Source organism: Penicillium soppii (genome assembly GCF_028829465.1).
Source record: "Penicillium soppii strain IBT 18220 chromosome Unknown utg000007l, whole genome shotgun sequence".
Classification (NCBI taxonomy): domain Eukaryota; kingdom Fungi; phylum Ascomycota; class Eurotiomycetes; order Eurotiales; family Aspergillaceae; genus Penicillium; species Penicillium soppii.
In genome coordinates, this window is record NW_026643237.1 from 1,438,193 (window position 1) to 1,461,647 (window position 23,455).

The following is a 23,455-nucleotide window of genomic DNA, read 5'->3' on the forward strand; positions in this document are numbered from 1 at the left end:
TTATGACAGTGTATTCATTCTCATTGATGGAATTACTTGAATAAAATACTAACGATACCGTATTGATTGAAAGGTCAATACCTTTCGGAAAATCGAATCTCCGAACAGCCAGCCGCTAAGCTACAATAGGCTAGATCAGGATAGGAAAGCCTCCACTGGAAGCCCGCGATCGGTCGCGCGCAATTCCATCACCCCAGTTTGTGTCTCCTGCCCTACCTCACTTTTTACCTCTACCGCTTCTTTCTTGCAGATCTGCCTGAAGGCTGTTCCTGTCTTCTTTACTGCGGGAGTCCGGGTCATGCTGTGACCCTAGTGCAACCTGAGCGTTGCCGAACCCTAGCGAAACAGAGACAGTGAGCTCGAGCTTCGATTACAACAATCTTCCCCGACCATTTCCTTCCTCCGTCATCCTCATACCTCATTCTCCTCTCTATTGCGGTTCATGCATAGATCATGAACTCTGGAAACGATAACTGGCACTCCTCCGGTGGGCCACCGTCGCATCCTGCAATGGATCAGATCAATCAACAGCCTCGGCCCCTGGGCTCTTTCAAGTATGTACAATTACTTGGACTTGTGATTTGATATCAGAGATTAACTTTGTTTTCTTGCGCCTCACTAGTCAAACTCCTTCTCAGCAGGGCCAGGCCTCACAACCCTCGGGCCCAGTGCTCCCCCCTCCAGCTGGTGAGATCCCTCCCTCCTTATCCTGCACTATAGATCTCAGTTGAAGATCCCTGTGACTGCAAAATGAAACTGAGCTGACATATTTCTGATAAAGGTCCCTATCATTCCAGTCAATCGGGTGGACACTCTCTCCCCGGGCTGGCCGAACTGAGCCAGACCCACGGAGGTCCGCACCAACCCTCAGCCTATGGCCAACACACCGCAGGTCCGTCCCACAGCAGCGGGCACTCCCTCCCGGGCATCGGGCAGGCGATGCAGCATGCGTCTCCCCAACTCAATCGTGAGCGGGAGCGGGACTCCAGAGAACGCGAGATCATCGAGCGCCAACGCCAGGAAGAGATGGCTCACCGTGAGCGCGAGCGCGAGCGCGATCATCGCGAACCAATTGAGCGCCAGTATGAGCGCCGTGACCAACCCCACCACCCAGTTCAAAGTCACACTGGCTCGATTCCACTCCACCAACCTGTCGCCAACAAAGTCCCCAACTCCATCCACGGCCCCGGCGGTCTTCTTTCGACTCTCGGTGGAAATCCTCAAAATGGCCATCAGGGTGGTCCCCAATCTGCGGCTGGTTTGTTCGGTCAGATGCCACATGGTGAAGGGACCCCTCGATCGTACATGCAGCATCCTGGTGGACCCCCTGGACAGCCTATGATGGGCTACAATGCATCAGGACAGCAGATTCCCGGAAATGTTGCGGCTCTTGCTCAGGGTCAGCAGCCAATTCTGAACGATGCGCTCAGTTACCTGGACCAGGTGAAGGTTCGATTCGTGGACCAGCCTGATGTCTACAACCGGTTCTTGGATATCATGAAGGATTTCAAGAGTCAGGCGATTGATACTCCAGGTGTGATCCAGCGGGTTTCGACTCTTTTCAACGGACACCCCGCCTTGATTCAAGGATTCAACACCTTTTTACCCCCCGGTTATCGTATTGAGTGCGGTACTGAGGACAACCCTGATGCCATTCGTGTGACTACTCCTTCTGGAACCAACACTTTGAGCATGCCTCGCGCCGGACGTCCTTTCGAGACCATTCCCAATGCCCCGCCTACCAGCGACCCTCACGGTCGACCGGACTTCTATCGTGACCAGCCCCGACCTGGCTGGCAACAAGGCCAGCAGCAAGACCAGCAGCAAGGTAGTGCCTCTGGATCGTACTCCCCCGGCTCGAGAATGATGACCGGCATGTATGGTACGGATGGGGCGGGCTTAGGCCAGGATCACCATTTCGGTTACCCCACTGCACAAGAGCAGCAGGTTGCATCTGCCATGACTCACCAGCAAGACCACCGTGGAGTGGCGCAGCTGCAAGGTGCCGCCTCAGCGGCATCTGCTGGCCTGGGCCGACCTTCTCTTCTGGGAGTATCCGGTGCTGGACAGAATGCCAGCCTTACGCAGCCAATGAACAGCCTGGCTGGTGTCGGAACTGGCATGCTCCAGGGCGCTCAGGATCTGAACAAGCGTGGACCTGTTGAATTCAATCATGCTATCAGCTACGTTAACAAGATCAAGAACCGCTTCTCTAGTGCGCCGGAGATCTACAAGCAGTTCCTTGAAATACTCCAGACTTACCAGCGGGAGTCGAAGCCCATTCAGGATGTTTATGGTCAGGTCACTCAGCTGTTCAACACTGCGCCTGATCTCTTGGAGGACTTCAAACAATTTTTGCCGGAATCAGCCGCTCATGCCAAACAAGTTGCAGCTCAACGCCAAGCTGAAGAGCAAGCTCCTCTTAGCAACCTTCGCGGTGAACCTGCCGGCTTCGCTTCTCAGACTCCCAACCGTGACGTCAAGATGCCCCCACTCGGTCAATTCAACGTCAAGGACCCCAAGGAAAGCAAGAAACGTCGCGGTGGACCCGGCGGTGCTGGCTCTATCTCAGGACCTGCTGGTGCTGAAGCTGCTCGTCTGTCCGAGGCAGGCAGAGGAGGCCAAGGACAGTTTGGCAACGCCAGCAAGAGACCCAAGTACCACCATGGCAAGCCTTCTATCGACATGGCCAACGTCTCTCCTACTTTGATTCCTGCTCTTCCCGAACCCCTCCCACCTTCGGTTTCCATGACTCCCAGCCAGGAAGAGATCGCTTTCTTCGACCGCGTCAAGAAGTTCATTGCCAACAAGCAGGTCTTCAGCGATTTCTTGAAGCTCTGCAACCTTTACACCACCGATCTTCTCGACCGACACGTCCTGGTCAAGCGCGCTGAGGGGTACATTGGATCCAATGCCGAGCTGATGAGCTGGTTCCGTCGTTTTATGAGCGCCGAAGAACCAGAAGACAAGACCATCGACCCCAAGGCCCACATGGAATATGGCGTTGTCAACCTGGCTCACTGTCGCTCTCTGGGACCGAGTTACCGTCTTCTCCCCAAGCGTGAGCGCACAAAGCCATGTAGTGGCCGTGATGCGCTCTGCAACAGCGTTCTCAACGATGACTGGGCATCACACCCCACTTGGGCTTCTGAAGATTCCGGATTTGTTGCGCACCGCAAGAACCAATACGAAGATGCTTTGCACCGCATTGAGGAGGATCGCCACGATTATGATCACCACATTGAGGCTTGTGTCCGTACCATTCAGCTGGTCGAGCCTATCTGCCAGCAGTTCCTGCACATGAGTGATAGCGAACGAAATGCATTCCAATTGCCCACTGGCCTCGGCGGGCAAAGCGAAGCAATCTACCAACGCGTCATCAAGAAGATTTACGATCGTCAACGCGGTGAGAAGGTCATCCAAGACATGTTCAGCCGTCCATGCCACGTTCTTCCCATTGTGCTCTTCCGCTTGAAGCAGAAGCTGGAGGAGTGGAAGGCCTGCCAGCGCGAGTGGGATAAAGTCTGGCGCGAACAGATGCAGCGCGCTTACTGGCGCAGTCTTGATCACCAGGCGATTGCCACGAAGCAAACCGACAAGAAGCTCTTCGTCGCCAAGAACATCCAGCAGGAACTGCAGAACAAGTTCGAGGATGGACTGAACCACCGCAAGAGCGGATGGCCCATGCCCAAGTGGCAGACTGAGTTCCAATTCACCGACATGGAGGTCCTCCTGGATGCTGTCTTCTTACTTATTCTGTACTTCGACCGAAGCACCAACGGCTTTGGCGCCGAGCCTCAGCGACTTATCAACTTCGTCAAGGACTTCATTCCTATTTTCTTTGGACTGGACCGTGAGACTTTCAACCAGTACATTGATGAGGTCTCTATTGCGATTAATGATGATGAGGACGCTTATGCCAACGAGGACGCCTCCAACGAAAGCCGCAAGGTGGTTGACACGCAGAAGCTGGATCTCTTGCGTGAGACCCTCGAGCGCGGATACCAGAGCGAGAAGCCCGCCAAGGAAGATGGTGTTCTCAGCCATGACGAACCCCCCGTTATCCGTGCTACTTCTACTGCCTCTGAAACTGAGGAGTCATTTGATGTAGCTGAGCTTCGATGGATGGAACACCCTGGCCAGGGTAACTTCAACCTGGAGCATGAATACACTTTAAATGAGAAGTACAAGAAGAAGGAGCACCACATGTACTCCAACCTGAACATTCTTTGCTTTATTCGCACCTTCGAGATTCTCTACTCTCGTCTGCTGCGCATCAAGGAAAACGAAGCCGAGGCTCGCGAGCAAGTTCGCCGGGGTCTTCTCCCCAAGCCAGCTCACGACTTGTGTCTGATCGACCGCTTCCCTAATGATTTCTTCTATGACGTTGAGCCCAAGGCCAACCTGTACAAGCAAATTGTGCGCATGTGCGAGGAGGTGATCAAGGGTGACATTGACCAGATCCACCTCGAGGAAACTCTGCGCCGCTTCTACATGCAATCTGGATTCCTGCTCTACAACCTGGAACGGATTTTCTCATCGATCGCCAAATTCGTCGCCTCCATCTTCACCGGCGACTCCCGTGATCGCAGTTCCGACATTGCCAACCTGTTCTTCAAGGAACGCGAGAAGGAAGAGACCACTCACCACCAGGAAATTCAATACCGCAAACAGGTTGAGCGCCTCGTCAAAGACGGCGACATCTACCGCATTACTTTCGTGAGTTATCAAAAAAATCACCACCATTTTCTCAACTAACACATTCCAGATCCCCACAGACCGCCGTGTCACCGTGCAGGTGATGACAGCCGAAGACCCAACCCTCACCTCAGACGAACTCACCGCCGAAGAGCGCTGGTCCTACTACGTGACCGCATATTCCATGCGCGACCCCACCGAAGGCGTGCAATTTTCCAAAATGAACATGCCCCTCCTCAAGCGCAACCTCCCCCCAAGCTTGAAGACGAAGAAGAGTACCAGCGCTTCTACCGCAGCCTGCAACACAACGACGGTCTGATCATCCGCATCTGTGCCAACAACTACACAATGCTGTACCAGCCCCAGAGCTCAGACTGGTTCTGGCGATCCAACGCTCCAATCCACGACCAGGACGCCGACGCGGAAACCATCCAAGCCCAGGCCGAGGAGGCCGCCAAAGCCCTGGCTGCCTTGAAGGAGAAGCGCCACGACCGTTTCGTCGAGAAGTTTGTCAACAACCCCGCCTGGGCCCGCGGAATGAGCAAAGACCAAGTCGACGAGGCCAACCAGCGCTTCCGCTCCTGGGTCCATGGAACCCTTTCTACCCCTGCCCCTGTTGAGTCTGCCAAGCCTAACGGCGAGGCGAAGGATGTTGATGCCGATACTGAGATGACTGATGCGGAGCCTGCCGAGGCTTAGATCCTGGACCTAATTGGGATTTGAGCTTCGAGAATGTGAAAGGAAGGTGACGCGAGTGTAAGTAACTATCACGACGGGTTGGTCCTTCCGGACTGACATGCATTTTTGTCGGCGTACACGAGGAAATTGCGAAATGAGTTTTCACGGTGCTTTGTATTTGTATTTGTATTTCTTTGTTCATGGTTGCTTTCCTAGTCCTTAGTCTATTCTCACGGTCTTTTATCAATGGAATTGCCCGTCGAAAGATGTGGTCTTGCTAGTGTTCTCTTCTATTGTAATTGTAATTGTGTTTGCTTAATGGATGCATGTGACAGGATTAGTTCATCAGTCTGAAGGCGTGCTGATGTCACACCTTTCTCATATTCTTCGAAGGATGCTCTCGGGCCATCCTCGTCGCACTTGCGTAAAAATGAAGCTATTACCCGATCAGGTGTCGAAGTCTACCCTCATCACATTGCTTTTGTTAGCTGTGTTTAGTTTAGATTGTTAACGTGGTGTTCTGATCAGTGAAATCGTCGAACTTTTTATCGGACTATGATATGATCTTCAGAACTAGCGATCGATCCAATAAATTGATCCAATAATGTCGAATCCGTTTTTCTAATCTTAAAGCTCCGTGTGGCCGAGAAGGGATAACCGACATGCCGAGACGTGGAGTCGGGGGAAATTTGGGTGGATCTATGATCTCCTTTTTTTATCTCCAGATTTTTGCTACAACATTGTGATATTTGATCATGTTAAGATATGTGAGATGCTGCTTTAGATCTGTCTAAATACATGCCTGTGAGGTTGTATACCAATTCCATATGCATTTAGATGTAATAGTCAGGCTGTACTCCGTATAGACACAAGAAAGTGTTAAGTCCGGGAATACAGCGAGTAAATGCCGAGCGCCGAACAAAAGCCGCAGTTGACGTCAGCATGAAGAATAGCGCTGCTTTGGGAAATTCGACATCATCGAAGGCTTCTTCTTCTGTTGATGGTATTAACAAGTAGTGAAGTGTGGGTTTCTAATATATCTCTTTGCACATTCATTAAGTTGATTCATTAGAGTGGCCATAGATTGGATCTCCGTGCGGTCATCGTAGCAGCTGCAGTTCAGGAATAGAAACACAAATTCAACATCCACAACTTCCATTTTTCCGGGAGCTCGGCCTCGATTTCCTGTGGAGAATAGGGTGCCCGTGGGGTGGTTGAAATCATATTTAATCCCCCGGGTCCCTTCTCCCTTCTCCTTTCTACACTTGTCCGACCCCTCTCCCCTCTTCCCTTATTAATTGCAAATCATGAGTGCCTCAGCACTTTTGAAGAGCCGTGTCCGCCGGCCTTCGTACTTGAAGAAGCTTGCCAAAGCTGAGGATCTCCTCCACCACTTCCCCAATGGCGCATATATTGGCTGGTCCGGATTCACCGGCGTTGGATACCCCAAGTATGTTACACAGTAAACTCTGAATCAATTGTTGAAGCTAACACTGCTCTCAGGATGGTTCCAGTTGCCATGGCCGACCATGTCGAAAAGAACGGCCTGCAGGGTCAGCTGAAGTACAATTTGTTCGTCGGTGCCTCTTCCGGCGCCGAGACGGAGAACCGTTGGGCACGATTGAACATGATTGAGCGACGCAGTCCCCATCAGGTCGGAAAGGAAATCGCCAAGGGAATCAACAGTGGTCAAATCAAATTCTTTGATAAGCATCTGAGCATGTTTCCCTCGGATCTGGTCTATGTAAGTCCTCTCGGGAGATCCCGCCGTGGAAAAAGACCTAACCGGTTTCCTAGGGATGGTACACTTTGAACAAACCAGAGCCCAGGATCGATGTGGCTGTCATTGAAGCTTCAGCCATCACCGAAAACGGAGGCATCATCCCCGGTGCCTCCGTGGGTGCTTCACCCGAGCTCGTCCAGATGGCCGACAAGGTCATCATCGAAGTCAACACTTCCAGCCCCTCCTTCGAGGGTCTGCACGATATCGTAGGCTCCGACCTACCCCCAGGCCGCAAGCCCTACCTCATCATGGCACCGGAGGACCGCATCGGAACTTCCTACATCCCCGTTGACCCGGAGAAGGTTGTCGCCATCGTCGAGTCCAACTATCCCGACCAGACGCAGCCTAACGCCCCAGAGGACGAAGGCTCCCAAGCAATTGCCACCAACCTAATCGAATTCCTCAAGCACGAAGTCAAGCACGGCCGCCTCCCACCCAACCTCCTCCCCATCCAATCCGGTATCGGCAACATCGCCAACGCCGTCGTCGGCGGACTCAGCAAAGGCGGCGCCGACTTCAAAAACCTCAAAGTCTGGACCGAAGTCCTGCAGGACTCCTTCCTGGACCTCTTCGACAGCGGCAACCTAGACTTCGCAACTGCAACCTCCATCCGCTTCTCCCCAGACGGCTTCAAGCGCTTCTACGACAACTGGGAACAATACGCCGGCAAGCTCCTCCTCCGGTCCCAGCAAGTCTCCAACTCCCCGGAAATCATCCGCCGACTCGGCTGCATCGGTATGAACACCCCCGTCGAAGTTGATATCTACGCGCACGCAAACTCAACCTGCGTGATGGGCTCGCGGATGCTGAACGGACTCGGCGGATCCGCGGATTTCCTCCGAAACTCCAAATACAGCATCATGCACACGCCCAGTGTTCGGCCGTCCAAGACTGACCCCACGGGTGTGAGTTGTATTGTGCCATTCGCTACGCACATCGATCAGACGGAGCACGATCTCGATGTTATCGTTACCGAGCAGGGTCTTGCGGATGTGCGTGGATTGTCGCCCAGAGAGCGCGCCAGGGTTATTATTAAGAAGTGCTCGCACCCTGATTATTACCCTATCCTCACGGATTATCTTGATCGGGCGGAGTTCGAGTGTCTGCGCAAGGGTATGGGCCATGAGCCGCACATGTTGTTCCAGGCTTTCAAGATGCACCAGAACTTGCAGGAGAAGGGCACTATGAAGATTGATTCTTGGGAGTAGATGCGATCCTTTACTGCTGCGGCTCGTCTGTAAAAAGGCCTTCGGCCTTGGTTGGCGTTGGGATATCTCATTAGCGGTTTTTGGTTTTTTCATATCTAAAATATAACATACTTTATCTTGTCAATGAGCTTTCGTGGTGTGTTCCTGTTGGATGTAGTTCAGGAGTATAATTCCTCACAAAGTGGAGCGATGGATAGGCCTGGTAGTCGTCGGTAGTTGGTTCTAGCTACTGATATGATCTACAATGCATCTGCAGGGTCGGTCCATTCACATCCTACATAATGTTGTGTTACAAAGCCACCAGCTTTATTGGTGTTGATATATATCACAATTCAATTGCCTTAGACAAAAAAAGGACCAGATCGGTACAGGGAACCTTTAACTCCAGGCTGTGTTTGTTGAAATATACACAAAAAGCAGAACAACCACAAAGAACGGTATGAAAAGCCCCGACATTGAAGCAGAAAACCATATATTCAACACAGGTATAATAAAAGAAGACCCCAGACGCCAAGCTCCAGAACGATAAAATCATCTAATCTCAATCTTTCAGCCATAAAGTCCAAGTAGCAGGCTAAGTCTCTACCCAGCGCCTAAGCACTACCGGTGAGTCTATATCGAAGTCAGTCCCTATCGCTTAATCCTCAAACAAGAGTAAACGTACCGACTCCACAGCGAGCCCAAAAGACCAGTTTGAGAATCCCCAGACTTGCGTCTCGCCCAGCCGCTCTCGACATTGTAGTGCTTGGTATCTTGGAGCCCGGCAAAGAGGCCTCGTCCGGCCGTAGGGCGCTGGACACGTCAGTATCGATTGTATACAATATCAGGAAGTTCTCGAGGGAGAGGATGCATACACGATGTTCTGTGGCAGACTTGCGAACCCAGTAATCGGCGCCGTAGTCATTCTGGAGCCGGGCGTGCTCGTGCTCGGTGACTTTGGATGGGGTTGTCATTTTGATGTGATATGTAGTATCGTATCAGGTATTCTGATGGTGTAGTAGTAGTGATGCAGTAGTAATGTAATGAAGTTCTGATGAGTAGCTTTGTATGATGAACAACAAAACCCGTGTAACAATCTACACCTTATATACTCCCAGACCAGAGCCCCAATGCATATCGCGAACTATCACAGCCTCACACCTGATGGCCTGATACCGGCCGAACCATACTCATAGTCGGTCCCGAGGATCTCGGACTTTCCATGGAATTTGATAGGCCGTTAGTAGACGGGTATTCCGATTAAAGGCTGGATAGTATGATTTCTATCTCGTACGATTGGATATCCGAAGGATGGGAGTGGCTGTGGTTGGTTCAAGTCATGACGTCGGGGTGGTACGGTGCGGCCGAGCGCCGGTTCCCGTGAGGCGGGATCCTTAATTTTGGTTCTTTACTCTGTACGTAGGATTTTCGGTACTATGTGGATTGCATATCGGATGTTGCCGAAGATTGGGGATTAGATCAGATGATTGGGGCTCGTTGTACTTTGGTCATGTGGTGTGTGGTATGTGGCATGATCGGGTGGCATGTTGTTGAGGATCATGGAGGAATCGGGGGTTTGAGGAATTTTTCTTGCTTAGGACCTCACAACTTCAATTTCAAATATATGGCATTTGTCTCTATGAATACATTGAGAGATATTGCTCTCGCAGGCTCTTCACATCCACCCATTCCCACCCGACATTGGTGCGTGAATATATAATGAATATATATTGGGGTTGACTATCAAAACACTCTGTGATATTGTCGAACACCTTGACACAAAGTTACGAAATCGAAATAGAAGTTTTCTTCATGCCCTATACTCTCTTTGGTCAATGAGCATGGCGAGTTTCATGAGACGAAGTGACTACTATATACAGGAACACAAGGGAAGTTTGCACTAAAGCCTTGGAAAATTTACTAGACGGGATTCAGTTGAGGATGAACGTATTTTGAGAAAATGAGCGATCCGACTATGTTTTTCATATGATTTAGGATGACGAGGGGAAACCCATGGCCTTTGGATGAATCGATATTCATCACGGAGAGCAAAAAACGATGCCTTTAAATTAAGGCACACATTCCTCAAATCAAGTCCATGTGGCACACTACAGATCCAGATCCTCCAAAATCTCCAGAATATTCGCTGACCGGAATGCTCAAGCGAGATTAGGAATCTGACATGTCAGACCAAATCTAACATCACATACAGAGAAAATTGCCAAACGCAGCCCAAAGAACCTGCAAGGCGTCAAAGAATTTTGTTTTCCCGCTAACTTTAAAGCCACACAGCTGGACCCTTGGAACTTTTTATAGAATAAAATGAAACGCGACAATCCATCGAATGAAAAGCTGACAGAAACTCGCCCCTCTGAAGAATCGAGAAAAGGGTGACGCCAAGCCTCGACCTAAATGTCGACTCCATTTCGCCCAGCAATGCCCAGATGCCCGGATCCGCCATCGACTCTTGGGTGTCAATTGATTGGAATCTGGAGATTGGCCAAGAGTTTTTGGCGGTCTGGACTGTTGAGTTGTCTATGGGATGTCTTTGACTTGGGCAAGTTCTTTGTGCTGGTGTTATTGGCGTTATTAATTGCCATTGAAGGATTCCTGGTTCTGATTTGTTACTCGAAATCCTGGATCTTGGAACATTCGTGGCATATCACATTTGTGATAAAATGGTGCTTCAATTCCGTATATTGTTCAATATTGTAAGGATTTTGTCTCCCGAAATTACATGGCCATCCTGGATTCATCAACTCCTATACGCTGTACAATAATATATATAGGAGCAGGCAGCACGTGTACTATTAGACACCCAATATTATCGATTCAGGAGTCACACGCTACTCAGCTAGCGCGGTGAAATAATTCATAGCGTTCTCCACACCCGACACAAGCACAACGCTTCGGCAGTGCCCCAACATCCGGTGTGATTTACCCCATGGATGAGTTGTGATCTTCAGTCGCGAAGATCCAGGCTCTGGCACTCATTAAGATCGACAGGACTTGATATCGCGAGGGAGATCTGCTCGCTGTGCATTTTCTTCATACTGGCAGATATAGCACAATCTAGCAGATGTACTATACTGTATCTACGGGGCAGCGCCATATTGTTAGTTTTCTTATCGTAACACCGTTACTACTCCAGTGGGGATGCCGCTTAAGTCGGATAGATAGGCTGCAGTGTTATTTGCCTGGTAACGATACTAAGACTAGGAGATGCTATGCTCTGAGTAGAAGGTGTTTCGTGGACGAACACGCGGTCCTCGCCGGCTGTATTATGTACCTGTTAAGTACCTGTTAATCGAACTGTGCTGGTTTCCCCATCTTATAACATTGTTTGCTAGAAGGTTCGTATCGGATGATCGGCTAGTTCATAGCGCTGACGAAGCGGGGATCGTCAGGGGGACATAAAACAGCGCATATATGGGAGCTGAAAAGCAGGTTGTGTTGTTAGCATGAAGTGTGGTACACCCGCGCAGCTGACATCGTGCGTACAACAAGATGCCTACCACGTAGGTGGTTTCAAGTGTGTTGTACTATCACGAACCCATGGAGATATCAGCTTCATCCGTGACAATCCGAGGACCAAAACAAACAACAGTAATCCCAGCGTATATCGCAAGGTTAGAATACAATATCATACAGTGTGTATTGTTGTTTCATTATGGAGATCAGCAGGGCGGAAATTAGAGGTCTTGGATTGGCCAATCAAAAGAGAGAGCGATCCTCAACTGAGTTGACGCCTTGCTTCTTTAGGACTGGCCGAGAGCGCTAAACTATCTGGACCCACTTAGTGCGGGATGCGAATTTTCTGATTTTGATGTTTTGATTTTCTATCTTACGGTTTTCAGATTTCGCCGCCTTCATTTTGAAATGAGACAGTGCGATTTCGACAGACTGCTCCACAAACCGCTCTCCCGACCATCTTCTGACGAGACGTTCTCTGGTTTTGTGGACTGAATATTATTCAAGAACCGAGTTACATGGGGAAAGTTACCACTGAGTAAGCCACAATGGGGCTGCAGCGGTGCCTTACATTGTCTGACAGAATACATGAAACCTTGGCCCTTTCCAGGGACGTTGTGGCTTGGGGAGCGGCTAGGAGTTGGGGAAAACTGACTTACAATATTGTAGACCCTCACGGCTGTAAGGGGGAAGAGGCTATTCTGGGTGAGACAGGATCACTATTTTCAACTGAGACTCGGTGGGAGAGGGAAAAGGAGGAGATTGATGATCCGTGCGGGTGTGTATGTATCGATAGTGAAAACTGAATACGGTATTGTGCGTTTTGAAGGTAAATTGACCGTTGGGTGAGAATAGAATGTTGCGATGTACCTGCGCATACAATGGTCGAGGAGTGAAGTTCTCAATTGTACCTGCAGATGTACTGCGAACAATCAATCTTATTCGAAGATGAAATTGTAGATACAAATTGTATACTCCGTACTCCGTACTCCGTACCACTACTATTCCAATCCAAGGTACAATAACAAATCCACTCCTGCCCGAGCCGTGCGGGCCAACCATTACCAGCCAACAATCGAGTGTATAAAATCGAACCAATAAGAGGTTAATTGTGCCTGAAAAGAAAAAACAACATCTAGACTTCGGCCAGGGGTAATTTTAGGGTAAATTAAATCAATGAGAAATTCAAGATCAGTGGACCTGGATGCAGTTTAGTGTACTGGGGCCTTCTTATGGCCTTTTTTTCTCCTTTTCGCTCTTTCCCCCCCCCTAACTCCCCCGGTAACGAATTTCTCCAACAAAAGGCCTTGCGTGCCCCCGTCTGCTCTCCTTCTACCTTCTCAACCCACGTTCCTTTTGAGATCACTGACCACCGCTTCACTCGTTCAGCGGGCATTCATTCTTTTACGTGGGAAATATTATCTTTCTCATTATGAAGGGAGCTATTTTCGCCGCCGCCGCCATGGTTGGCTCTGCCATGGCTGACGGTGTTCACCGTCGCCATGATGCCTTCCACCGTCGCGATGCTTCTTCTTCCGTCTGGGCCTCGTCCTCGAGCGTGGTTCCTAGCGCCTCTGCTCCTCTGAACCCCGACGAGACTTGCGGCTGCACCACCAAGGTTATCACCTACTACGGCGAGCCTACCCTGGTCCCCGTCGCTCCTGTGCCCGCCAGCTCTCCTGTGCCCGCCAGCTCTTCTTCTACTCCCTCCCCCATCCCGGAGTCGACTAGCACCCTCACCAGCACCGTGCACTCCACCAGCACCAGCACTTTGACTGTGACCGTGTCTCCCTCTTCCTCTGCTGCCCCGGCTCCCTCCAGCGCCGCTCCTGTTAGCACCAGCACCGTGGAACTGCCCACCCCCGGTGTCAGCACCTTCTCCACCACCGGTGTCTACACCATCCCGGCTACCACCATCACCGTTACCGACAGCACCACTGTCTGCGGTGCTACCTCCACCGAGGTCCCTAGCGGCACCCACACCTACGGCGGTGTTACTACCGTTGTCACCACCAACACCGTTATCACTTGCCCGTACGCCACTGTCAAGCCCACCGGTACCACCGTGACCAGCGTCATTGAGTACACCACCTACACTTGCCCCGCTGCCGGTACCTACACCGTTGTTCCCCCCACCACCACCACTGTGCCCACCAGCACCGTCCTGGTCTACCCCACCCCCCAGACCATCACTCCCGGCACCTACACCCAGACTGGTACCACTCTCACCGTGACCAAGACTGACTACACCTACGTCTGCCCTGCCGCCACCGAGAGCACCCTGGCCTCTACCTCCGCTGCTCCCGCCGTGCCCACTACCACCGCTGTGCCCGCTACTACCGCCGCTGCCTCCACCACCACCGCTGCCCCCGTTGCTTCCACCAGCAGCGCCGTTGCTACCACCACTCCCACCTCTAGCTCCGGCATCACCGGTGAGGGCCAGTACGGTATGACCTACTCTCCCTACACTGAGAGTGGCAACTGCAAGACCAAGCAGGAGGTCCTCAAGGACATCACCGTCATCAAGAGCAAGGGCTTCAACCTCATCCGTGTCTACTCCACTGACTGCAGCGGTCTCGAGTTCATCGGCGATGCCTGCAAGTCTCTCGGCCTCAACGTGATCCTCGGTGTCTACATCGAAGGCTCCGGCGTCTCCGGCGCCCAGGAGCAGGTCACCGCGATTGCCAAGTGGGCTCAGTGGGGCATGGTCGAGCTGATTGTCGTCGGTAACGAGGCCATCCAGTCCGGCTACGTCGATGCCGCAACCCTCGCCAGCTTCATCAAGTCCGCCAAGAGCAGCTTCGCCGCTGCCGGCTACACCGGCCAGGTGACCACCACCGAGCCCATCAACGTCTGGCAACAGTACGGCTCTGCCTCCCTGTGCAGCGCTGTTGACATCGTCGGTGCCAACATCCACCCCTTCTTCAACGCCGAAGTCACCGCCGAGAAGGCCGGTGAGTTCGCCAAGTCCGAGTTCGAGCTCCTCGAGAAGATCTGTGGCGGCAAGGACGTTATCAACCTTGAGACTGGCTGGCCCAACGCCGGTGAGTCCAACGGTGCCGCCGTTCCCGGTAAGACTGAGCAGGTCGCTGCCGTCAAGTCTATTGCCAAGGCTGTTGGATCCAAGTCCATCTTCTTCTCTTACTCCAACGACCTCTGGAAGTCCCCCGGTGCATTCGATGTTGAGCAGCACTGGGGCTGCGCCGACGTCTTCTAAGCGCAACGACCGTTGACGGTTTTTTTTTGATTTTTGTTGTTGGTTCTGCAAATGCACAACTTGTACAGGAGGACTAGGAGTTTTACCCTTCTCTGACTTTGCACTAATCCACGGATTACTGCAGGCCCTTTCTCTTCCCTTCTTGGATTCTATTTTAAATCTTGACTCCTGTGGTAGATACTTTTTTATTTGATGTTGTCTACTGACCTGGTTGCACCCATTTTGATCTCTTTGTCTATGTTCCTAGTCGTGTGTATATTGCTTTATTTATGCCTTCTTACGAGTTTACCAGTAGTCTATTAGCCACTTACCCTTGTTGTATACTGTAATTATTTCCACGGTTCTGAACACCTCAAATGCCGCGCCCAACGAAGCGCGGCGTGCAGCGACGATACCTCTCCTGAGCCTGATTTCTTGTCTACTTCAATCTGTGTTCACCAACACAAATTCCCCAATCAACACAAACTTGATATCTACTTCCCCCACTGTCAACCATCGCAAGAAATCATAATGACGAATTTCCAGCACCAATCTCCGAACAAACACTTGTTCTTTCTTCAACCTCGCCAATACTCAAACCACAAATACAGATTCTAAATTCTCTGAATTCCCTGAGAACCACAAATATTCTGCCGTCGAGTTAAAATCCATTGGAATGAATCCCACCACGTTCGTGAACAATGAAGTGGAGGGGATGCAATACATCTTGAGAAATAGCTTTCTCATTATCATGAAACAATTCTTATTTTGGTGGGAGATCTGATCAACGCATATCTTTTCTGCCTCGTCCGGTACGTGATAACATCGACGGAGGTCTCTACCTTCTGCGGGATGAGGGTGTACTTAAAATGATAATGTAGATTGTCTGGACTTGATCATTGGATTGGAGCTTTGTATACGGGCTATGTAGACAGGACAGAAGGAGAGAAGGACAAGTGTTTATTGCTATGAAGTGAGATGGTTTTGACTGGTTGCTTTGGCTAGCAAACCCCATCTACAATCTTAAAAGCCATTCAAATACTATGTACCTACGTATCTATTTGTAGGCTCGTCGTAATGGAAAACGTATATTGCCTGACAAAAAGAATTACCAGGGCATGACGCAAACTTCCAAACTTCAACCTTACTCACACACTGAGTACCAAGCAACATGCACATCCTCACAAAACCACAATTCTCTTATTACTTTCCACTATGGGGCTCGCAGAAGATTTGGACAAATTCATAAGTGCCCTGTGGATGTGGTTGGCTTTGGCAATGGCACTGCTGTTCGGCGTTGCCATAATCATTGGTGGGATCATTGGTACGGCCCGGGGAGCTTATTGGCTTGTTGATTTCGGCCGGGAATGGTGGAAAGAGTGGAAGAAAAGAAGGAATACAAACAAGGCGCTAGAAATGCTGGATGGCGCTGAGCTAGAATCCCAAGCAAGTACTCTCTAAGCACCTTTGCTCGGTTCATAGGCGAGAAATCCCAGCCACGAAGGGTTGAGACTGTATGCTGGACATGACAGCAGAGAGGTGCAGAACACATCGAACCACCTTCGATCTCCCTTTCACTCCATCGAGTGATTTGTATCCACCGATTTGCTGAAGATTGCTGTGCTGTGGAGGATTTTTGCTTTTGACTGCTCCGATCGATCGAATGGAACTTGCGCTAGGAGGCGTCAAACAAACCTGGCTGAACTATTTTATGTTAAGAACATGTTCTTGGGGGTAGAGTTACAAAAAGACAAAGGAAGTTACTTTCTGCCCAAGGGAAGGACGATGAGAAAGTGGTCCACCTGGGCACATTGCTGAGGGTAAGGTTTTTCCAATAATATGATATACAACAAAGTGTGTTTGATAGACGCTTTTTCCCTATTCTTCTGACTTGAAGCTTACTTCTATATTGCTTTACTGAACTATCCTTTGAAAATTGAGCAGTAACTACGATTAGAAGCTACCATGCTGTAGAATTGAATATCATTCATTGAATCCCATACATAATTCGTTAAACGTTACTAATAATCATAAACACTATGATACAAAGAAATGCTTAAACACGCTGGTGCTGGTTGCCAACGGTGTTGGAACCATCAAGGTCCGAGTCGACACGAGGATCGGCCTTGTTAGCAACATTGCTATCGTGGGGACCAGCAGTGGACTTGTGGGTGCTACCATGGTTGTAGCTGCTGCCAGCTCCGTGGCTAGAATGGTGAGCAGGGTGGTTGACGCCCTCAGCACCAGTCTCGTGGGCCTCCTCGAAGGTTCTGGTGGTAGTATCGGGGCCGCTGTCACCAGACAGGTGAATCATCTCGGCTTGACCGGCAAGACTGCCCTTGCGAACATCGTCATTGAAGTTGTGCTGCTTGCTGCGGTCGCTGTCGACGCGGGGGTCGGCTTTGTTGGCGATGTTGCTGTCATGGGGACCGTGGTTGGTGGAACGTGGTGACTCGTTGGTGTTGTGGGTGCCGTGGCTGGCTCCGGTAAGGGGTGCGGCTGAGCCGTAGCCGGTGGAACCGGTGTGGGTGTTAGAGTTCAAGCCAGTGGAGGTGCCGTGGGTGCGACGGCTGTCAAGGTCACTGTCGACGCGGGGATCGGCCTTGTTGGCGTCGTTGCTGTCATGGGGACCGTGGTTGGAGGATAAGCCAGACTCGTAGTTGCTGCCGGCGGAGCCAGAGTTGAGGCCAGTCGAGCCGGTGTGAGAGCCCTTGTTGTGAAGGGCAGCAGCACCGGCGCCAAGGCCAGCACCAGCGGCACCAGCACCCAGAGCAGTTGAGCCAGAGTGAGATCCAGAGTGAGATCCAGAGTGAGATCCAGAGTTCAAGCCGGTGGAGCTACCATGGGTGCGACGGCTGTCAAGGTCACTGTCGATGCGGGGATCGGCCTTGTTGGCGATGTTGCTGTCATGGGGACCGTGGTTGGAGGATAAGCCAGACTCGTAGTTGCTGCCGGCAGAGCCAGAGTTGAGGCCAGTAGTACCGGTGTGAGAACCAGAGTTCAGACCAGTTGATCCAGAGTGAGAGCCGCTGTGAAGGCCAGCAGCGCCTGCGCCAAGGCCAGCACCAGCAGCACCAGCACCTAGACCAGTTGAGCCGGAGTGAGAGCCGCTATTAAGACCAGTTGAACCAGAGTGAGATCCAGAGTGCAAGCCACTGTTGAGACCAGTAGAATCGGTGTGAGAGCCAGTGTTAAGACCAGTTGATCCAGAGTGATGGCCCTTGTTGTGAAGGGCAGCAGCACCGGCGCCAAGGCCAGCACCAGCGGCACCTGCACCCAGAGCAGTTGAGCCAGAGTGAGATCCAGAGTGAGATCCAGAGTTCAAGCCGGTGGAGCTACCGTGGGTGCGACGGCTGTCAAGGTCACTGTCGACGCGAGGATCGGCCTTGTTAGCAATGTTGCTATCGTGGGGACCGTGGTTGGAGGATAGGCCAGACTCGTAGGTGTTGTTAACGGCGGAGCCAGAGTTGAGGCCAGTAGAACCAGTGTGAGAACCAGTGTTAAGACCAGTTGATCCAGAGTGAGAACCACTGTGAAGGCCAGCAGCGCCTGCGCCAAGGCCAGCACCAGCAGCACCGGCGCCAAGAGCACCGGCGCCAGAGTGAGATCCAGAGTTCAAGCCAGTGGAGCTACCGTGGGTGCGACGGCTGTCAAGGTCACTGTCAACGCGGGGATCGGCTTTGTTGGCGATGTTGCTGTCGTGGGGACCGTGGTTGGAGGATAGGCCAGACTCGTAGGTGTGGCTGCCGGCGGAGCCAGAGTTGAGACCAGTAGCACCAGTGTGAGAACCAGTGTTAAGACCAGTTGATCCAGAGTGAGAACCACTGTGAAGGCCAGCAGCGCCTGCGCCGAGGCCAGCACCGGCAGCACCGGCACCAAGAGCACCGGAGCCAGAGTGAGATCCGGAGTTCAAGTCGGTGGACCCAGTGTGAGAGCCAGTGTGAGAGCCAGTGTTGAGACCAGTTGAGCCAGCACCATAGGCAGCACTGCTATCACGATCACTGTCGATGCGAGGATCGGCCTTGTTAGCAATGTTGCTATCGTGAGGGCCATGGTTTGATGATCGGCTCGACTCGTAGGCGTTCTGGCTAGCACCAGTAGACAAAGGCTGAGCCGCAGAGTGAGAGTGGCCAGTGGAGGTAGTGTTGTAGGCAGAGCGGTCACTGTCGACGCGGGGGTCGGCAGCGTTGGCTACATTGCTGTCATGAGGGCCGTGGTTGGAAGATAGGCTTGATTCGTGAGTGTTGTGGCTAGCGCCAGTTGCGGTGGGGATTGAGGACTGGCCGGAGGTACCGGTGGTGTTGTGTGCAGAGCGGTCACTGTCGACGCGGGGGTCGGCAGCGTTGGCTACGTTGCTGTCATGAGGACCGTGGTTGGAGGAATGGTTGGAGTCGTAGGCATTAGAGTCATGGGTATCGGTGTCGGTGGACTTGTTCTTGTGGCTGCTGACGACGTCCTTGACCTTGTGGATTATGTTAGACATGGTGGATGTTGTAGATGGTGTAGATGTAGAAGATGTAGAAGGATTAATTTGCGAGAGTTTGTTGGATTGGATTGGAATGGATTGAAATTGAAATATCATTGATATCGCAGTAAATAGAGGAGTATATATAATATTATTCAGAAGTATGACGCTGTTTAGCTGTAGTTTGACGTGAATCTACAACCTGAAAAATGACGATATAGATGACATCAAAAGAGGGCATGAAAGTTTCCATCACTGGTCAACCGTTGACATGCTTGGTGGAGATCTAAAACGTGTCAAGGAAGTACCCGTACCATGTTGTTAGGTATTTGATACAATCGTCATGATCGAACGCCACTTACAATCTTGTAGACATCTTCTAGAATTGGAGCCGAAAATAGAATGCGAGTCTGTCCAATCACATACCGCCATTCCGAGATCGACAAGGATATAGATTAACTCGGGGGCTCGTGCACCTTACGTCATTTGTATAAAACCGGTTCCAATTGACCTACAATGCGTTGGATGCTCTCATAACTTTCTTTTGATGTCTGGTAGAGTCTAGTTTTGTCTTTACAAGGTACGCTGAAATTGCCCAGGGTCGGATTGGGGGTTAGGGAGTAGGGAGGCAAGGCCCTTAGGGCTTAGCGTGTTTACGAATTAGACATTCTTTTGTCCTTGGGTATCTTTCCTATAAGATTAGGTATCTTTCATATAAGATCTACATACAAAAGGTACCTACTGTACTTTTCTCCTTTTTTTCAACAAATATCTAAGCCGGATGGGAGTAATCAAATTATCCATACGGAGTACTACAGGGTGACCCAGAAACAAAGGTCGGTCTATCCACCGCCTTTCCCCTTTTATTACCGACCGCTTTTCAATTGTCACTATACGTGACCTTTTAAAACCCTAATTCATTAACTATGGCTCGACGTGCAGACCTTACCCGCGATGAGCGTCTACGTTGCCGTGTCCTACGAGATGAAGGCCGTACCTATCCATATATTGCCTCCCGAGTAGGCTGCTCTGAACGCCAAGCTCGACGCGCCTGCGATTTGATACGAATAACGCCTCAGAAGAAAACTGGTCGACGACCAAAGCTTGCCCCTGAGCATCTAGAGGAGGTGATCTCCTGGATTCAGGCGTCCTTTACGCATCGCTGTATGAAGATCCAAACGACGGTCAGGATTTTTGTTCCAGAAAATGACAACTTAAGCGGAAACGGGGGTGAGTAGTCATGCCGGGCGTAGAGTAGGCAACAGGTTCCAATGAAGTAAAACGGCGGAAGGATAAAATTGGATGAAACCGAAAGAAGGAATAAAGAAGAACAGAGAGAGTGTAGTGGCCATACTTGAGTTTACCCTTATCCTTGGATAGAGTCTCCCTTCCAGTTATCTCCATCTCTTGAGACATATATTTGGGCATTTGGCGCTTGCCTCAGCAATTCTAACACAGGTCGTTTCTACTCTGTAAAGCCTTTATCATTTGGTATTTGTGAGATCGAAACAGAGACATAGGTTTGTAGAAGTGGCCTTGTATAGATCTCGAAAGATTTATAAAAAGCACAACATACTCAACCTCATGGTTATGATCAAACTCTTAGTTCATCTCGTTTTCGAAAGTTTCTTATGTCTGGGACAGTCTCACCTCATACTTCTGCTGCGTTGTTGTTTTATTGATACTTATATATACGTTTTGTTATCGTTGCAATCGTTTTCAGTTGTCTTGAGCTCTCTTATGAAAAGATTTTGGAAGTCCGGGGAGATAAGCACAGCCGTCAGGTATTTTCATGGCCGAGTACATAGGAAATGCGACAAGATAGAAACTGACAGAACAAATTACCTTGCGACGTTTTAAAAGGGCTCAAAGTACTGAGATTATGCAATAATAGCGTAGTTACTTATTCCTGTTACTCTATCGGCAGGGAATACGACAGCAACCCCCAAAACTTGAACCAAAAACCATATCATTTCATTCGCTCATTGAAATTTATATATAGAAAAGGAGTAGGCCATACAACCATGATACGCTAGCTTGTTTAAGCGATTGTTAAGTAGCTCTACAGCCTGGTTAATCTGCCTGTTAGATTAAGGAACAACTGAAAAGCAGCGCTGGACATGTCGCCGAGCATCTAACTGAATAAATTGGCTGTACGACTTGGTTACCAAAGACTATTCCGTAGCAAGCGAACCAACACTTCAAGCGGATGCAAAAAAAAAGGAATATGTACAATTATGCGGGAGATAAGTACAGGTGAATGCATACAGCATGGTTGCAAGGAGAAAGTTCCCTTATCCATTCTGCAACATCAAGCTAACATCGTGATCGATCGCGTATATCACAATCCCATGTATATCATGTTGTAATTCGAGCGGAGGAATGGTCTAAAATTGCGTGCAAGTCTAAGGTCCTTGTTAGTGGTTATTCATAACCAAGTTAAGCAGAGTGTGTTGGATCGATGTATAGTTGGGCAGTTGGATACTTACGCCATTTGATGAGCAAGTAAGACCCTCGCAGCAGCATCCTACACCGGCACAGCTATCAGAGGTACAGTTCATTGTCTCCTGTAAGTGGCATTAGGAATGGCCCCGGGTATCCCTTGTTGAAAATTTGGATCTTTGGATCAGACTCACAGATTGGCAAGAGATCGCAGCCTTGGGAAGCGCTTCTGGGAGGGCGACAGTGAGAGTGGCGAGGAAGCCGAGAATCATAATGGAGGCGCGCATGTTGAATTAATTTGATTTGAAGGGCTCGGTGGGAACGGGGTATCTAAGGAACCAGGAATTAATATTAGCGACCGAGTCAAACACATAGATAAAACAAACACGCCAACGCGGTGAGAATACTGCGATATGCAGCCTGGGAATAAATGCAAGGGCCAGAAACCGGTGTGGACGCAACGAACCTCAATGTCAAAAAATGAAGTGAATATGCAGAATTGAGGGGTATATTGACTATCAGTAAAGTGAAATCAAGCGTATGTCGGCTCTATCAACATCTTATAGCTCTCAAGATGTCCAGTGACACAAGCCACGCACCAGCACGAAGATCCATCGTTGATTCGCCTGAAACAAAGCCACCGGACGATCTACAGGGGTAGCAGTGGGATTGATGATCGGCACTGATTGGAGGATGGCTGGGGCCGCCTTGTCATTTTTGCGGGCTGATGTGCCCTACAGCGGGGTTGACTTGTGTTGATGGATGCAATTTCCGAGTACGATGCTCCATAGTTGATCTGTATTTGTATTTGAAACTGATTTTTGATGGTAACCGGGGGCGGTTTTCATAGCCTTGCGTTGCCGGATAGAATGAAGAAGAATTGGCAATGCGCTAGCCTCACACCACGATTGCGGGTAACTGGAAATCGATGTCATTGTGTTACCCGGACCCTGTTTGTGACAGTTTTGGTTTTTTGGCCATCGTAGCTTGGGGGAACAAGCATCCAATGCCCCAGCCGAGTAACTGAATTGGGAACATTGAACGTAACGCGACGAGACTACCAAGACCTTGGCATAATAAAGGGATGCACGGCCCAGCCATTGTGTTCATTCAGGCTTGGCAGTGACACATCGAGCTTGCGTGGTTTACCTAGGTGAGAAGGGATGTGCTGGGTGTGGATCATAAAACGGAAGAGATAGGAAATAGGGGCTAGGACAGTGAGGAATCAACAAAGTACAATCAACGTACAATGCATTCAAATGTTTCAAGTGAAAAGCATGATAGAGAGGCGACAATATTGTAGGCTTGATAAATCTGATAAGCAAATGAGAAAAGTGACCTTGAATAAGAGGGTCGCACTTGATCACAAAGCTTCTCGACGTCTTTCAGCTTTATTCATTACATCTTCAGAACATTCATTTGCAACCAAATGAAGCTCACAGATATATATAGACACTCAATATTTTGCACCAAGCAAACACACACAGAAAAGACTAGGATTGTCAAACCTTTTCCTACATCCCACCTTAATCCCG

At 50.2% G+C, this 23,455-nt stretch overlaps 7 protein-coding genes across 7 annotated transcripts; 5 read left to right on the forward strand and 2 right to left on the reverse strand.

Moving 5' to 3' along the window:
• Positions 1-453: 453 nt before the first annotated feature.
• On the forward strand, positions 454-5,397 carry N7529_009817 (transcriptional regulator SIN3; the record flags this gene model as incomplete). The annotated part of the gene is made up of 5 exons (XM_057245344.1): positions 454-554; positions 623-687; positions 782-4,719; positions 4,769-4,903; positions 4,957-5,397. 5 exons carry the CDS (start codon positions 454-456, stop codon positions 5,395-5,397), a joined length of 4,680 nt encoding a protein of 1,559 aa, XP_057093607.1.
• A 1,286-nt stretch (positions 5,398-6,683) lies between these two features.
• Positions 6,684-8,367, forward strand: coaT (acetyl-CoA hydrolase ACH1; the record flags this gene model as incomplete). Its single annotated transcript, XM_057245345.1, has 3 exons — positions 6,684-6,826; positions 6,880-7,120; positions 7,174-8,367. 3 exons carry the CDS (start codon positions 6,684-6,686, stop codon positions 8,365-8,367), a joined length of 1,578 nt encoding a protein of 525 aa, XP_057093608.1.
• A 593-nt stretch (positions 8,368-8,960) lies between these two features.
• N7529_009819 (uncharacterized protein) lies at positions 8,961-9,320 on the reverse strand (the record flags this gene model as incomplete). Its single annotated transcript, XM_057245346.1, has 3 exons — positions 8,961-8,979; positions 9,032-9,159; positions 9,222-9,320. The coding sequence occupies 3 exons, from the start codon at positions 9,318-9,320 to the stop codon at positions 8,961-8,963; spliced, it is 246 nt and encodes an 81-aa protein (XP_057093609.1).
• Positions 9,321-13,249: 3,929 nt separating this feature from the next.
• Positions 13,250-15,034, forward strand: btgE (putative cell wall glucanase (Scw11); the record flags this gene model as incomplete). Its single annotated transcript, XM_057245347.1, has 1 exon — positions 13,250-15,034. One exon carries the CDS (start codon positions 13,250-13,252, stop codon positions 15,032-15,034), a length of 1,785 nt encoding a protein of 594 aa, XP_057093610.1.
• A 1,194-nt stretch (positions 15,035-16,228) lies between these two features.
• N7529_009821 (uncharacterized protein) lies at positions 16,229-16,474 on the forward strand (the record flags this gene model as incomplete). The annotated part of the gene is made up of 1 exon (XM_057245348.1): positions 16,229-16,474. The coding sequence occupies one exon, from the start codon at positions 16,229-16,231 to the stop codon at positions 16,472-16,474; it is 246 nt and encodes an 81-aa protein (XP_057093611.1).
• Positions 16,475-17,069: 595 nt separating this feature from the next.
• N7529_009822 (uncharacterized protein) lies at positions 17,070-19,496 on the reverse strand (the record flags this gene model as incomplete). Its single annotated transcript, XM_057245349.1, has 1 exon — positions 17,070-19,496. One exon carries the CDS (start codon positions 19,494-19,496, stop codon positions 17,070-17,072), a length of 2,427 nt encoding a protein of 808 aa, XP_057093612.1.
• A 908-nt stretch (positions 19,497-20,404) lies between these two features.
• On the forward strand, positions 20,405-20,716 carry N7529_009823 (uncharacterized protein; the record flags this gene model as incomplete). Its single annotated transcript, XM_057245350.1, has 1 exon — positions 20,405-20,716. One exon carries the CDS (start codon positions 20,405-20,407, stop codon positions 20,714-20,716), a length of 312 nt encoding a protein of 103 aa, XP_057093613.1.
• Between the last annotated feature and the right edge of the window lie 2,739 nt (positions 20,717-23,455).